The 16,279-nt window shown below is 39.5% G+C and overlaps 1 protein-coding gene and 1 long non-coding RNA gene across 3 annotated transcripts in view; one reads left to right on the plus strand and one right to left on the minus strand.

Moving 5' to 3' along the window:
* LOC139318506 (uncharacterized) overlaps positions 1 to 16,279 on the minus strand; it is a 76,524-nt gene that overhangs the window by 36,013 nt on the left and 24,232 nt on the right. The gene's annotated exons all lie outside the window — the stretch shown is intronic.
* The window catches only part of WBP1L (WW domain binding protein 1 like), a 37,316-nt gene continuing 28,622 nt past the window's right edge, over positions 7,586 to 16,279 (plus strand). The window contains exon 1 of the mRNA XM_070945966.1: positions 7,586 to 7,682. Within this exon, the coding sequence (XP_070802067.1) occupies positions 7,596 to 7,682 (87 nt within the window). The 5' untranslated portion in view covers positions 7,586 to 7,595. The remainder of the gene's footprint in view (positions 7,683 to 16,279) is intronic.

Raw genomic sequence — 16,279 nt, forward strand, 5'->3', positions numbered from 1 at the left:
CTTGCAGTCAAAGAATTATCTGTTTTCTAAGGTGCATTGTTGCACTCTAAAAATAATGATATTCCCAAAGGTAGTCCTTGACTTTATTTAGGGACTGTTTGAAGTTACACCGACACTGAAAAAAAGTGACTTATGCCAGTTTTCACATTTACAACCGTTGCAGCATTCCCCTAGTTACCTGATCAAAATTCAGATCCTTGGCAACTGGCTCATTTTTATGACTGCAGTGTCCCGATGTTATGCGATCACCTTTTGCCACCTTCTGCCAAGCAAAGTCAACAATCGTGTTATGAACTTAACATCTGCAGTGATAACAACTGTGGCAAGAAAGGGTCAAAACTCACTTAACAACTGTCTCGTTTAGCAACAGAAATTTTGAGCTTAAGTGTGGTCATAAGTTTAGGATTTATGTAATAGATGTTTACTTCATAGTTGATCTTTCACAGGAAAAATACCAATTATTGGATTGCAGATTTCAGCATCTAGAGCTAAGGCGTATCATGATTTTTTTACCTTTGCGGAGCCGGGTGGGCATGGCCTGCGCCTGATGCATCCAGCCCACGTGCTTCCAGTTTGACAGGCCTGAGCTAAGGTATTTTACTGCCTTCAGGCTGAGTGGATAAATAATGTTTTATCTTCAAATAAATGGGAATGAATTTTATCTGAACATAAAACCACCCCCAAGAGATCAATAACAACAAATAGATCTGACCTCTGCCTTAGGTTTATCTAACCCAAAAGTTGGAATATAAAAAGAACATAAAAGAGAAGGAAGTAGAACTTCCTTAACAACACAGTTTTTATAACGACCATCTAAAATGGATCTAGTCCAAAGCAATGGTACCATTAGTTATTTAAACCTGAATGTAACTAAGTAGGAAATGATGCTCTTTAGATAGTACTTCAACCAGGGGTGGGTTCCACTTACCTTTGCTACCGGTTCACAACAGGAACGCGTGCACACAGCGCTTCTGCGCATGCGCAGTGCCTCCAAGATGACGTCCAGGTGGGTGGGCGCTGCCATTACTATCGGTTCGCAAGATCCGTACCGAACCGGTAGCAACCCACCCCTGACTTCATCTCAAAAAGTTGCAAACCAGTGCTGCTGAATTCGAAGATCTCTTGTTTATTCTGCTGAATGCTTGACTCCAGTCCTAATGGCATCGGGAGCCAGAAAAGCCCAGCGCCGGTGGTTTTGGAGCTTTGTCCCTGTTTTCTTTTTCTCCTTCTGCTGTAGCTGATGAAGGGAGGTACCTAACAGAGATGTTTTTTGTATAGAACCAACAGCAGCTTTGCCTTCTTATGCAACAAACTTATATATTTGTTGACACTGATATTTCCCCTTCTCCGTCTCAGGTTCATTACATAGCAGTTATCACAATTGCTTTGTAAGAATCTGTTTAATTCAGTGGTGCAATAGTTTTCACATTACATCATATTAATGAGAGATGTCTTTATCCAAATAAACATACTTTATAAAAAAAAATTATATCCAGCGAAGGAGGAAGATTTCGCTTTCACTAAAAGACTGAAACTACTAAGCTTACTTCCTGTGTAATAATGAAGATACATTACAATTCAATTTTATTTGTTTCAATAGTGTTTACTCTCATATCTGAATTCAGTATTAAAGACATTTTGAATTACTTAGAAATGTGTTGCATGTTTGGCCAGATTCAATGTCTCAGATTTCAAGGGCTGGGTTTCCATTTCCCGTATTTGTATTTAATTCTCCTTTCCCATCATAGCCTCTTCCAAGAAACATAGCCTTCCAGAGCCTTTGAAGAGTTATCTTCCTGTCTTTTTAAAGTAAAAAAATAACCCTTATTATTGCCGCAGTTGAGTCCTTGTTTTCAAACAAAACCTGGCTGGGAAATACATTTTTATGTCTGACTCACATTTCAAGAGCTAGAGGGAAAACAAGAATACATACAATCTATTTACGGTCTCTGACTTAGCAATGAAAAAAATATCTGGAGTGTTAAGGGAACCAGTGTTGCTAAATACTTTTTGTGGGAACAAAGGGATAAAACACATTTGTCAGTTAAATAATCAGCAATGCAATCACCTCTTCAAGTCAGAGGAATCATTATGAGGCAACATAATTTTCTTATTATACTCAACAAAATCAGATATTATAATACTGACTGTGCATTATCTACAATGTGGTTTTTTTGTTTACTTGTGATATAAATCCAATCATTGTGATTTTAAACCATAATTTATTACAATGTGTTGTATGGACCTAGATAATCGTGAATTATTCAATAAATCTAGTTTAGTGCAGGGGTCTCAAACCCTGGTTTACGCACTTGTACCAGTGTGCAGTCTGTTGGGAACTGTGCCACATATGTGGCAGGTAAGCGCGCGAAGCTTCATTTGTACAAGCTGCGGGCATACTTGTGAAACCACTACTCCACTACCACTGCAGCCACCACTGCAGGTCCACAGAGCCGTAAAGGTTGGGGACTGCTGGTTTAATGCAGCGTATTAACCCTTATTATTTTCCTAATCTGTAAACGGCCAGTACCGTGATGATCTCACTGAAAAGGCAAGTAGATACATGGACCTGGAAAAGATGTAAGGATTCAAATAAAGTTTTAGCTAGACTAACATTAAGTATGGTTAGAAATCTGCAGTTTTCATCAAGCTATTTTAAACTTCATACAATTCTAACCCATCTGGAATGCAAGGCAACGTAAATGGGATTCTGATGCAATCTCCCATCAACCACAGTCTAAAGTCAGGCAGACATGCTTCAACAAAATGGCTTCTTCACATGAACAAGAGACTAAGAGCTCTTCTGTGGCTTTATGTGGCTTAATAAACTGCATTCTGGATTTCAGCCTTTTATACTTTAGTCATAATAATAGCTAAGCCACTTAGCCTAAGCGTAATGTCTAAACAGCAATGATCATGGCCCTCAACCAGTGGCTCCCCTTAATATTTTATCCTTCCCACGGATGTCAGGAAAGGAAGCATCAGTTCCTTTCCTTTCTGTGGACAAATCTTTTGAGTAGCGGTGAAAAAAGGCACAGAGTTTCAAGGCTCTTCCTCTAATTTCAGCTAGAAGGAGAAACTTGCAGAACTCTTGTCAAATTCCCCTGGGGGAAATAAGAAGAAAAGACACACCTTTCATTGCTTCACGGCCTGAACCTGTTAACAATACATATAAAAAAGAAAACTCCAGCCTTTTACTAGTTCATCATTTGACCAAAAAAATAAAGAAGGGGAAAATCAGTTTTGAATATATCTAAGATTGATTACTTCAGATTATTCCGTTTTTGCATTTTGCCTCCCCCAAACTATTCTAAATGGCAAATATTTAATTAGAATGTTGAGCCCTAGTAAAGCTAATGACAGCTTTCTGGCAAGCATGTCCTGTTACTGAGAACTCCACTACTATTTTGAAAGTGCAGTATAACTATTATCAACTGCATAATAATTGTGCCAGATTCACCAGCTGTATTTTACCCATACTGGCATTGGTTTCATTTCAGTCTCTTCTTAATAAGAGCAGCGAGAGGTTTTTTTAGATAAAATTATGACTGCACCAGGGTTTTATGTAGTCAAGGTCACTGAAAAACATTGAGAATGGCTTATGTTTTCAGGACTATAGTGAAGAGATTCATGAGAAAATTTTAAATTGAAATTTTATTTAGTAAATTGAAACAGATTTATAGATTTTTAAAAAATTTAAATGCAACTACCATGTTCCCTGAAAATAAGACAGGGTCTTATTTTCTTTTGACCCGCGAAATATGGCCTTGGCCTTATTATCGGGGGGGGGGTTGTCTTATTATTTTTCAGGTCCAGGAGGCCCCTGAACATCGGCCCACTGCAGGGGGACTGGTGCTGGAGCGCCGACCAGCTGCTTTGCCGGTGCTACTCAGGCCGCTGCCTCCAGCAATCGTGGCAGCTTTTAATTTGCTTCCTATGCAAACAACATGAGGTGAGGAGGCAAGGCAGGCGGGGGGGGGGGACGAATGGTGGGGGAACATGCCCCACGCGCACCTGCCATCCACCTGGAATGGCCTCGTGGAGGCCGCTCCCGCAAACCGTAGCTTGCGATTTCCTTCTCCCCCCAGCAGTGTGTAACTTGAGAACCAGGACCTTGGATTCTCTCTTTTAAACTCTTCCCAGCCATCCTTTTGTTCTCTGCTTCGGCTCCAGTGGGGACAAAAGGGGAGCAGGAGAAAAAGCACTGCCTTGGATTGCAAAAGCCACAGACTGGCTCAGTCGCCTTCCTCTTGAAGAGCCTGCAGGACAAACAAGAGATCTGGGGTTTGGGTGAGCTGCAGAATTCTCACTTCTCCGCCTCCCCACTCTTCCCCACCTGCCACTTTCCTTCGCGGGCTGAGATCGCCAAGCCTGATTCGGGGAGCTGAACATGCTGCTGTCGCCCAGGAGGAGAACATAAGAAATGGGCTCTCTTGCAGCGCCTCCTCTCTCTCTTCTCCCCAGTGGCAGCGGTGCGTCCAGCTCACTGAATCTGGCCTGTGGATCTTGGGCGGCAGTGGCAGCGGCTCTGACCTGACCCTCACTGACAATGCTGCGGGCAAGAGCCGGCCACGCCGATCCCGCTTCATGGCTGCCCAGACAGCCCACACCGGCCACTGCTCGGAGCTCCGGTGTCAGTACCCTTCCCCCCAGGTCAACAGGGTTAGGGCTGGCAAGAGTTTGTTTGCGGCCGCTTTTTGCGGCTGCCACTAAGAGAAGGGGCGCGCAAGCTATGGTTTGCGGGAGCGGCCTCCGCGAGGCCGTTCTGGGTGGATGGCAGGTGCGCGTGGGGCATGTTCCCCCACCGTTCCCCCACCCTCCCGCCTTGCCTTCTCACCTCATGCTGTTTGCACGGCAGCTGCGCATGCGTATAAGTTTTTGGAGGGCTTATTTTCAGAGGGGGCTTATTATAGCATGTGAGTTCGAAGGCCCAATTGGGCTTATTATTGGGAGATGTCTTATTTTCGGGGAAAAACGGTATCATAAAAGTTTCTCAGTTCTGTTGGTACATCACAACAGTCTACATCCAATTGAAAAATAACTGAAAATCAGAAGGAAAACTGGGAGAGTTATATTAATCATGTTTTTTGCTGATTTCTGTCCCTTGGTCCCAACAGATATGGGTTAGCTCACCAAACCCAATTTTATTCATATATTAGGATGTTCCCCTGCCGCTATTTCACTTGTTGAACAGTACTGCAAATTTATTAACTTTTGTTCCTGTGAGTCAAAGTGATTAAGGTACCAGGTTAGAAATGGGAAGAACATGAGTTTTAGTCCCATTAGGTACAAAGCCAACTGGTGACCGTGGGTCAGTCATTCTGTTTCAACCCTAGGAAGCAGGCAATGCAAAGCCTTGCCAAGGAAACTGCAGAGACTTGACTTCAGAGTCAAGACTGATTCAAAGGCAGTTGCACAAACCCATTCAGAATTAAGAGATAGAAAGAAGGAGGCTTAAACTCACAACAACTTTGTAACCATTTTTAAAGGACATGTGGTCTCCTATTGATCTCATTCTCAAATCATGACTGAGGCTGTCTAATTTTGTATTTATTTGATCCAGCATCTTGTCCTACCATAAGCCTTGCTATATGCACAATTTGTGCGGCTTTGGGAACAACTATGGTGATGGTGTGGCAGAGGCTTGGATATGCCCCAAATATTGCTTAGAATATTGAGCAGAGCTCAAGCACCTACCTCTGTTTTGGTTCAGCCTCTCTTGCACTGGGTAGCACAATCGACAGGTGATCCTCGACTTACAACTGTTTGTTTAATGATTGTACAAAGTTACAATGGCATTGAAAAAAGTGATTTAGAAGATTCCTCAAATTTATTACCAATCAGTGGTGGGTTTCAAATTTTTTTACTACCGGTTCTGTGGGTGTAGCTTGGTGGGCATGGCATGGCTTGGTGGGCGTGGCTTTGTGGTGGGTGTGGCAGGGGAAGGATACTATAAAATCTCCATTCCCTCCCAATCAGCTGGGACTTGGGGGGCAGAGAATAGATGGGGGTGGGGCCAGTCAGAATTTTTACTACCAGTTCTCCGAACTACTCAAAATTTCCACTACCTGTTCTCCAGAACTGGTCAGAACCTGCTGAAACCCACCTCTGCTACCAATGCAGTAGCCCCACAGTCATGTGATCAAAATTTGGGCACAGGGGATGTATTTATGATAGTTGTAGTGTCCTGGGGTTATGTGATTGCCATTTGTAACCCTCAGAAATCCTCAGCTGATTTCTGACAAGCAAAGTCAATGGGGAAGTCCAATATGTTTAACAGTTGTGTGATTTGCTTAACAACTGCAGCAATTTGCTTAACAACCATGGCAGAAAAAGATCATAAAATTGGGCATGATTCATTCAACAACTAACTTGCACAGCAATGGAAATTCTAGTCCTAACTGTGGTTGTAAATTGAAGATTATCTCTGGAAGTGTCTGTCCCAACCTGCTACTCCACAAAATGGGATTTCATGTTCCAGAATTCCCAGTCAACAAGGCCAAGGTTAGGATGCCATGGTTGACTGGCTTAGTTATAAACCTGAGCTACAAATCACAATAACGTCCTAAGTAAATAAAATTGATTTTGCTTAACATATTGTGCCTAATGAGAAGGAAGGGCTCACTGGAGAAGAGCCTAATGCTGGGAAAGATTGAGGGCAAAAGAAGGGGATGAGAGAATGAGGCGGCTGGATGGAGTCACTGAAGCAGTAGGCCTGAGCATAAATGGACTCCAGAGGATGGTAGAGAACAGGAAGACCTGGAAGAATGTTTTCCATGGGGTCGTGATGGGTCGGACACGACTTCACAACTAACAACAACAAAGCAACTGTGAGTTGTCAAACATGGTTATGATTTAGGGTGAATGCAAATAATTCTTAACACAATTATCCAGGATGAAATAAACCAAGGTTTAGCATATTGTATGAATTCTGTCACTACTTGCATTTGGTCATTATCACATCAGTGGTAAGCGAAATGAGGTGCACGAATGACAGAAAGAATAAGGTAGCTTTTCTTAGCATTTTACTGTTGCATCCAGACAATGGGTGGGCCATATACCATTGTACCTGCCTGTTCTGCCTGGGCAGGCTTGTATGTATGCCCTGGATTTCTTGCTCTTGTGATCAAGGACATTATTTAGAGAAGCTTCCTTCTCGTTCCTGCAGAATCAAAAGGTCTAATCCGCCCCGTTTCTTACAATTAACCGGTTGTCCCAATTCGAAAGACATAATCGCAGCTCCCTTTGTTCCAGTCTCTGTCTCCTGTCTCTTTAAACGAGAAAAGCCAAACACGCTGCCTCCGCCACCTAGGCATACTTCCGCCACACTTAATATGGCCGTTTCGGCCTTTCATATATTTCTCTCCCCCCCTCCACCCGCGGGCGAAAAAGGCGGAACCTATTCTTAAAATACTCCCATTTCCACAGCCGTATTTTAAACAGCAGCAGCGAAAGCCAATGGAAGACAGGAAGGGCCTCTTTGTACCCAATGGGAAGCATGGCATGGGTGGAGTAAGGCTCTTGGGGTACGCTCGTTCTCGGCCAGACTCACAGTATTTGGGTGAAGTTGGCTGGGGAACGGGGGGTGGGGGGGAATGGAGCGGAGGCTCTTCGGTGCAATGGCTTTGCTCCTCTTCCAGGCCTTGCCCGAGGGGATGCCGGCGAGCACGGAGCCCGCGCAGGTAAAACGGGTGTGACTAGAGCAGGGCGGGGGGGGGGATTGGGGTTCGGGTCGGGAGGCGAGAAGAGCGAAGGGCTGGACATGGAGGCTGAAGGGGGGGGGTGTCGGGTCAGAACGAGAGCGGAAGGCAGGGCGAGAGCAGCAAAAACCGAGGCCAAGCCTCTTTCCGCATGGGAGTTGCATTTCGTAGGGAGTCTTGAGAAACAGGATTGGGTCCGCTCGAAAAAGACCTCCGAAGCGAGGAAAGCTTTGGAAAAAAGTGCTTGGTTCAGAAAGCGTGATAATGGCTGGAGATGAAATTCCCTCGAGAAGAAGGCAAATCACTTGAAATCACCGGGCTTGTAGTAAACGTTTGTATTATCCCAGGCGTTCAGCATCTGAAATACAAGCCAGGCTGTAGGTGGGAACTGTTAAGTGTAGCACCTCGTTGTCACGATAGGTTGGAATAAAGTCGCCCTAAACTAAAAACTAGCGGACCTCATTTTAGCCTAGCGCCTATTCTTTACAGATAAGGGTTCAGTGCTTTGGAGACACTCGGGAAATCGAATTGAAAAAATTATGAAGACATTTACCGGCGGCCAAACCCATGGTAGAAACGTATATTAAGTCAGAATAGTTGTTTCTGATTCAGCTTGTAAATGGTAGTTTGTGGTTTAATCTGCTTCTGAGTCCATACTTGCATATGTGGTAAACTAAGGATTGAGGAAGCTTGTGGTTTAGCATATTGCGTGAAAGCCAACTACTGTTGGAACAAAATGGTAGACCAAATTGTGATTGTTGGGAATCAGTATGTTGTGTAAACCCAGGTAATGGAATTAATTAGTAAACCGCGATCCACTAAACTCTGGACAGCAGGTGTGAAGCAAGCTACTGGTGTGTAGGCATGTACATGAAACAGATGGGATCTCTGCAGTCCTCTGCAATCCAGGTGGGAAGAAATGTCAAAAAAGAGATGCTGCTTAATTATTTTTGTAAAGCTTCATCTTTAGCTTTGTGTGAAGAAGTCAAGAACTCACAATTGCTACTATGAAAATGTGATTATTAAATAAGAAAAAAATGATTTCTCAATCTTCATTTGATTCAAGAGGAAGAAAGCTGGTATTTGTTGTGGGACTCTTGGTTTTTGCCAGATTCTACATCATGAATACTGACTTTACTGCTGTTCTGTTAGCCCTGTTACCATTGTAGGCAAGCACTCCAGGTTCTAGTTATCTTCAGTTATCTTTGACCTTTCCTCAAAGAGGAAAGGCATGGGATAATTGAAGCTGGTAACTGGTAGGTGCTGGCAACTGGTCTGTATGACTTCAAGCACCACAATTTTTGACTTCTGGTAATAGGAGGAGCTTATTTGTAGACAGTCTAGGCTTCCATAACTGAGTATATTTTCTTTTCCTTTGTTTTTGTTTTTCCTCCCCGTCCTTTTTCCCTTTCCCTTTTAAATGTACACATATATTTATGTGTACATTCTATGTTTTATTTTGCTATTTCTTTGTTGTAATTAGTTGGGCCATAAATCCTAGCAGGGCTTCAACAAGTATTAGACTTAATATAAAGTGCCACACTTTACATTTACGTTGTATTTTATAAATTCTAATATCATGCAATTTTATAGTTATCTATCTTAGTTATTTATGGTATTTAGATTATTCATTACAACAATTTAAACTTTACATAATTTATAGGATTCTCTTGTTTTAATTTCTGTACTCTGTAGTTTTATGTTAATTTTATCCTTATCTTATTCCCTGGATATGATCTCTTTCAGTCTCCTAGACTACTGTTTTTGTATAGGCTCCCATTTTGAGGGAGGAAAATAATTATTTTTTCCCTTCTGCTTCTTTTTTTTTGTTTTGTATGTTTTATTTGCAGTTTTTCTTTAACAACCAACATTTTTTGTGGACAGAGTAATGACTGGATTAACATATTTTTCACACAGTACTTACAGTAATAATACAGTTACATATACAGAATTTTTATCTACCAACTTCTGACCTTAATGTGGTCATAATTATAATATATTCTATGTATCAATCTATATTATACTGTTTTCCCAATTTATACTTATTTCTTTGTTTTTCCCATTTGTTGGGGTTCTTACCACATTAACTTTAAACAATACTATTCTCTTTATGATTTTTTATCACTTTCTCCAAAAGTATATGTGAACATCAATAACATTTCTTTATACAATATACTTTTTAACCCCTAATATTTTAATATTATAAATATCACTCAGTGTTCCACCACATTTTCAATATCTCAATTTTCTATAAACACCAATAAAATCAGTTGTCAATAAAATTTAATGTCCAAAGATTATATCTCTTAACTCCCCTGAATTTATAGTCCTTAAAAACTATATTTTCCAATATATTTTTACATCCTGTTAATTAATAAAACTATTTTATTAACGTTAATAATAATAAAATTATTTTATTAACGTTAGGATGAGGCAAGAAATATGCTACTTAAAATAATTAGGTTTTTATCTACAGATTAAAACCATTGTATAATTTTGCAGTATTTTAAATAATATTTCATTGTTTGAATATTTCTAATCAGTTATAAAAGTAAATATTTAGTTTTGCATAGAATAATTCCTTAATTCCGGTTTAGTCACTCCTGTTCCATGTTCATTTTTAAAATTGATATTTGCCCTTTACATCAGGAACATTCAGAGTGGTATCAGGTTCTGACAGTGATTCAACTTTAGGTGTGTAAAGCAAAAGGCCTAAGGATGCAAACCTGGGGCAATGTCAGAACTCAGTCAGGGTCTTGTTTGGATAAACTTGCTTATCTAAGCAGAGTGAGAATGAGTTTGGGCAATGAAGAAATGGCATATGCACACAAAGCCAGATCTTTGTCAAATCATTATCCAGATTTTCTTCTTTGCTTTGTTTAGCTTGTATTCAGGTTGTCCAGGTACAGCAGGAGTGAATTTTGATTAGTAGCTTTGCATGCACACTTGGGCAGATAAAACTGGAGCTCTGTCAGACCTCACTTCTACTTTGCCTTGATAAGTTGACTGTCAGTGTCCCATCTCCTGAATTTGCAACCCTAACTGTTTGAGGAATCCTGTTATAAGAGAGAAAACTACAAGGACCAGACCTTCCTAACTGCAAATTCTGTATTTTAAATGATTCAAATAATATATATGTCTCCTTCATGTGACTTGTATTTTATAAGCCAGACCTAAGTATGAAACACTACTTTAAAACATCCATGGAAGAAATAATAACGTATAAATTAGTTCCATATTCAGAAAAGAAAATAATTTTGAGACTAAGTTTCCTTAGTTTTTGTAATCAGATATAAAATGCATATACTGTATTTTTCGGAGTATAAGATGCAGCTTAGTTTTGGGGGAGGAAAATGGGGGGGAAAAATCTGCCTACCAGGTATTCATCTGGCTTCAGCACATTAGTTTGCTGTTTTTTATCCCCTGCTTGGGGATAACATGATTAAATGTAACAAGGCTTAAAGTGAAATGTTAAACCTGTCAATATAACTGAATGTTCAGTGATATGCATGATGTAAAAGAGTTTGTTGTGTTTAAAATATGGGGGATGGTTTTTAATTATTTGGAAGTAAAAGAATTTTTTTTAAAAGTCACAAAAAGAGCCTCATGCTGTATATATGGAATAACAATAATTAATGAAAGACAGTTTTATAGTGAGTCATGTCCCAAAATCATATTGGGAAAGTTGCTCCTAAATATACATATATACATATACGTATATACATATATACATATATGTATATATGTATGTACCCCGTTTCCCCTAAAGTAAGACATCCCCTGATAATAAGCCCAATTGGACTTTTGAGCGCATGTACTAAAATAAGCCTTACTCGAAAATATTTAAATGCATGCGCAGCCGGTTCCCATCATTTCCTCTGGTTTCCTCCATGCGCCCCAAAATAATAAGATCACCTCGAAAATAAGGCCAAGCGCTTATTTTGGGGTTAAAAAAAATATAAGACACGGTCTCATTTTTGGGGAAACAGGTATGTATAGATTATGATTTTGTGATCCTATCTTGTAGGTAATGGGATTCTACCAATCTATATATTGTTAAAACTCACCTGTTTGTGTGTAACTTTTAATGGCAAAATCAATGCCTCATAGGACAATAATTTTTGCACTATTTCAAGTGTGGCTAACTTAAAGAATTTATCCAAAATCCTGAATTCATGACTCCAGTGGAACTGAAATTTGACAAATTTTATAAAACATTTTAAGGTATAAAAATTATCATAAAGCATTTTATAACATAATACAAAATGTCATAAAACATTTCATTTGGCCAATTCCTGATGTTTGTGCTCTACAGTTCAATATGAGCTATTTTCAAGGCAGATTTATCTCTGAATTTTTAAGAACCTTTCCAGTGAAGGCAGTACACTAGAAGTTCTCCCATTGTTATTATTTGTCTGGCTCTTTTCAGTCCTGTGGGAAGCTGGCAGCAATTAATTGATTTGGAGGGCTGTGGTAAGGAAATACCTTAGAAACAATGACACCGCAGGCCACATGTTGTCTAGTGGTTGATAATGTTGAATGCTGCTTCTCAATCTCAACATGGGGGAACAATTGATGATCGTTTTTGATTATCACAGAAGATAACATGGAAAACAGGTCATGAAGAGGATGTGCAGCATCCCAGACAATACTGCAGATCCTGCTCAAGCATTGCTTATATGTCTACATCTTGTTCATCTATAAAATAACTTTTTAACTGGATGAAACCAGAGCCCATTGTGTTGCAAACACAGTAATCTCCAAGGGAGTACATTATATTTTCTTGGCAAACAGGGCCAAATAGAAATCTTTTTTAATTTGTTATGAGTTTGGCTCTCCTTTTGCTTCTGGGGCATGTTCAATAGATGCATAACAATCAGTTAGCTAATGTATGCTTGTAACTTTTAATGACTTCTTTGCAAGACGAGGTGAGAGCCCTAATATTTGTATTAATATTCATTTCATAGAGATAACAGTAACTGAATTGTATGTAAGAGATTGCATGTCAGTTGAAAAGAACCAATGGAAAATTCTGCACTGGACTTTCAGTGAAAATGGCTGGCTGACTGAGCCGCCTGGGGGGAGTTTCATCTGGATGGAAATGTCTTCACTTGCTAACAAGAGAACCATTTTCCCTTACTTTATATGACTCCTGGGTTAGGGAGAGTCCTAGAATCATTCCACAAGGTCCTCCATATAACTGGTCTGCAGGAAGCCTTGGGAACAAGGCTTCAGAGCTGTTGGTGAGCCTTTTAGCTGGGGAGGGAGCTGCAACCACTTTGTTGAAAAAGCAGCTACTTTGCCGTTTATTTTTCAAACAGAATAAGTCATGCTTTTCACATTTTAATCATTTTATGATATCTTTATTAAGCTAAAAGAGGCTCTTTTAAGTAACAGTCTATTACTCCTTTTTGAAGATATGTGCCATTTTTGAGACTTCCTTATTGTTAAATGACAAAAAGATATTTTGACATGAGTTACAGTACTGGTAGTATTTGACTTAAAACCTCATCATTTAGCAACTGTTCCAAGATAGGTTGCCCCATCCAAAAGGCATTTATAACCTGGCTTTGAAGTTAGGATGGCCAGCCCCTGTGGTCATGTGACCACATTTTGTGTGTTTGACAACAAGCCTGTACTTGTGGCTGTTTCTGGCATCCTTCTATCACGTGATAATAATTTATGATGTTTTTGCTGAAAACCAATGTTTACTTCCAGTTTTTTGCAGAAATGGCCCATAATGAACAATGAGTTCACAATGACAACAGTGTTCATTTAATGATAATACAACCAAAAGATTGTAAAAACAGATCCAGTCACAGCTCCTGCTTTACGGTTGTCATGATTTATAATTGTAATGAGCAGGCTCCATATGGTTGTAAATTGAGGAGTACCTGTATTCCTCACTTACCTTCCCTACTGGTTCACAAATGCGCAGAGGCTTAAAATCATCACAAAAAAGAGACGTCATGATGTCCCCGCGGATGGGCAGGGCTTCACGCAGTCAGTCCTACTGTATCGCACGATCTGGTAGGAACCGGCTGAATTTCACCCCTGCTGTATTCCATACATTGATGCAACCTGAGATAAAAAATTTAGTGTGCTTGTGTTTTTAGCTATAATAGAATCTTATGGACAAATTGTGTCTTCCCATCTTACATGTAACAAAGAACAAAATGTTTTCCCGAAAATAAGACCCTGTCTTATATTTTTTTGAACCCTGAAATAAGTGCTTGGCCTTATTGCCATGCGCTCAAAAGCCCAATTGGGCTTATTATCAGGGGATGTCTTATTTTGGGGAAAACAGGGTATGAGTTACAGTAATATTACAACAGAAGGGGTGAATCTTGCTTAACTCTGGTTTTCAACACTTGATTTAGATAGAAATCCTAATAGCAGAGTGTTTTACTTTCTACGTTCTCCCTGAATGTCTTTTGAACATACTAGGAAAACAAAATATTTTACTTAAAAATTCCTGTAAAATGTAGCAGGTTGTATCTGTGTGTGTTTCCTTTACCAGAAGATATAACAAAAAAATCCCCCTCAGTACAGCAGAAAAAATGTGAGTTACTGTATTATGGGTAATTGCAAATGTCAGCATTATTTTGGCAAGTAAAACAGTTTGGCAGATGCAGCAGTACTTAATCATAACCGAGTAGCTGAGTGGCAGGAAGCTAGCATAGAGCTTCCCAATGTTAGCTCCATCCAATAGTATTTACAGATAAATATATTTACAGTATGCTTGTTGACTCAGTTGTCAGATATATATGTACATATCATCATGCTGTTTCCTTTTTCCAATCGGGTAGTTTAAGTTAGTTGGAATTTCCTCTTTTCACTTCTTTTGTTACATCATGCTTTTATTTTACGTTTTCCTGTAACTAAAGCAGCTTTTGAGAATCCATTGCCCAAAAAGTAGTTTAACAATTCAGTTTTAACAACAATTTAACTTTAATGATTCAACTTCCATTTTTTAAACATAAAACTGTATTCCAGTTATCCAGATAATTGCTTCTGCTTTTTGTTGGTTCTTGCACATTTGGTCATGTCCAATCTTGCAAACAAAACTGGGTCAGAACAAGTTAGGCTTGAAATACCAGTATCCAGCAGATGGCATTCTTACTTCAGACTGAATATTGAACTCAGTACTTATATCTAACATTATTATTATTATAAAATGAAACTTGATCACCGTATTTATAGAAATCTGTTTTAATAGAGAAATGAAAGGGACCCCCTCTTTGTGTTATGACATTTATGTCTCTCTTTTCAGTGTTAACATTCCCAGTCCAAAAGAACGGTGAAATCTGCCAAATAGCAAAAATCATACGATCATAGTTGTGGAATAAAATCGATTTTGACTACAGTTTACAAAGACAACAATATTTGCTTAGTGAAAAAGAAGGTGTGGACATTTGGAAGACTTTCTTACTTTACTGTGACACTAATCTTAATCTGTCGTTAGTATCTTGATAACTAATATTTTGACAGTTTGTAATGGACAACTGCATTATAGCAGTGGGCCCCCAAACTTTTGGGGGTTCCGTGGAGAGAGGTTTTTGCATGGAATGGAGGGGGCATAATTTCGCTATTGCTACCTGCATCCTGCGGATGGGGCTTTGCTTCTTTGCGTGGTCCAGTTTTTGGCATGTCACTGCCTGGTGCCGGTCCATAGACCAAGTGTTGGGAATCCCTGCATTATAGGGTATGGGATATTTTTAATTTTAATCAAGGGCAGTCAGCCTGGTGATTTCCAGTTCCCAGCAGTCCCAAACAACAAAGAGAGTGTCAAGAATTATGAGTTTAAAAGCAAGATTGTTTATCCTTTTCTAGGCCTGGCTTATATATCACACTAAGTGTTTAATGCAATATACTATATAATCTTAGCAATTGTAATTCATAAACCATTGTGTATGATTTAGGATGTTGCTTGAATCCAGCCAAGTTGAAAGAACAGTTCTTTTACAGTACTTTTCAAATCTGATAGAAAACATAGATGGCCTCAAACTGACAATATACTAATGCTATTATTCTCCTGATTGATGCTGAAACTTCGAAGTTAATATCTTAACCAAGACTACATAATAGATTTGAATAGTATATCTGTTATAGCTGGTATAATAATGGTCCACATTAGAATGCAGTTTTCAGAAGTGAATCAAGTTAATTAACCTGATGTTTCCTATGCTGAGAAACCAAACCTCAGTACCAGCACTAGGGGGAAAAACAGGCGCAGAGTGTATTAATCTCAAATGTGATATAGACCTGAAACTGGAAACAAAGACCCCACATCTTTAAGAATGTAAATATCAATAGATGCACTCCAATGAAGGACTGACCCCTGGCAGCGAAAGCTCCTGTGGAGAGTTGAAACTTTGTAAAATCATATAGCTAAATCAAGACTAATTCGTAAGCTGCATCTGAGTGGATACTTTTTTTTCTGTTTAATTGTCTTAATTCATTTGGTGTCTTTTTTGCTTTCTTTTTGCTTTTCCTTTTGCTGCTGGAGATGTATTGTTAACTGCATTACACAATTACTGTTTTGCTGGGTCTGATAGGGCTCAGCTTGCTCTGTGCAT

The sequence above is a fragment of the Pituophis catenifer genome, unplaced genomic scaffold (genome assembly GCF_029215685.1).
Source record: "Pituophis catenifer annectens isolate HBS135680 unplaced genomic scaffold, rPitCat1.0.hap2 SCAF_6, whole genome shotgun sequence".
In the NCBI taxonomy this organism is placed as follows: Eukaryota; Metazoa; Chordata; class Lepidosauria; order Squamata; family Colubridae; genus Pituophis; species Pituophis catenifer.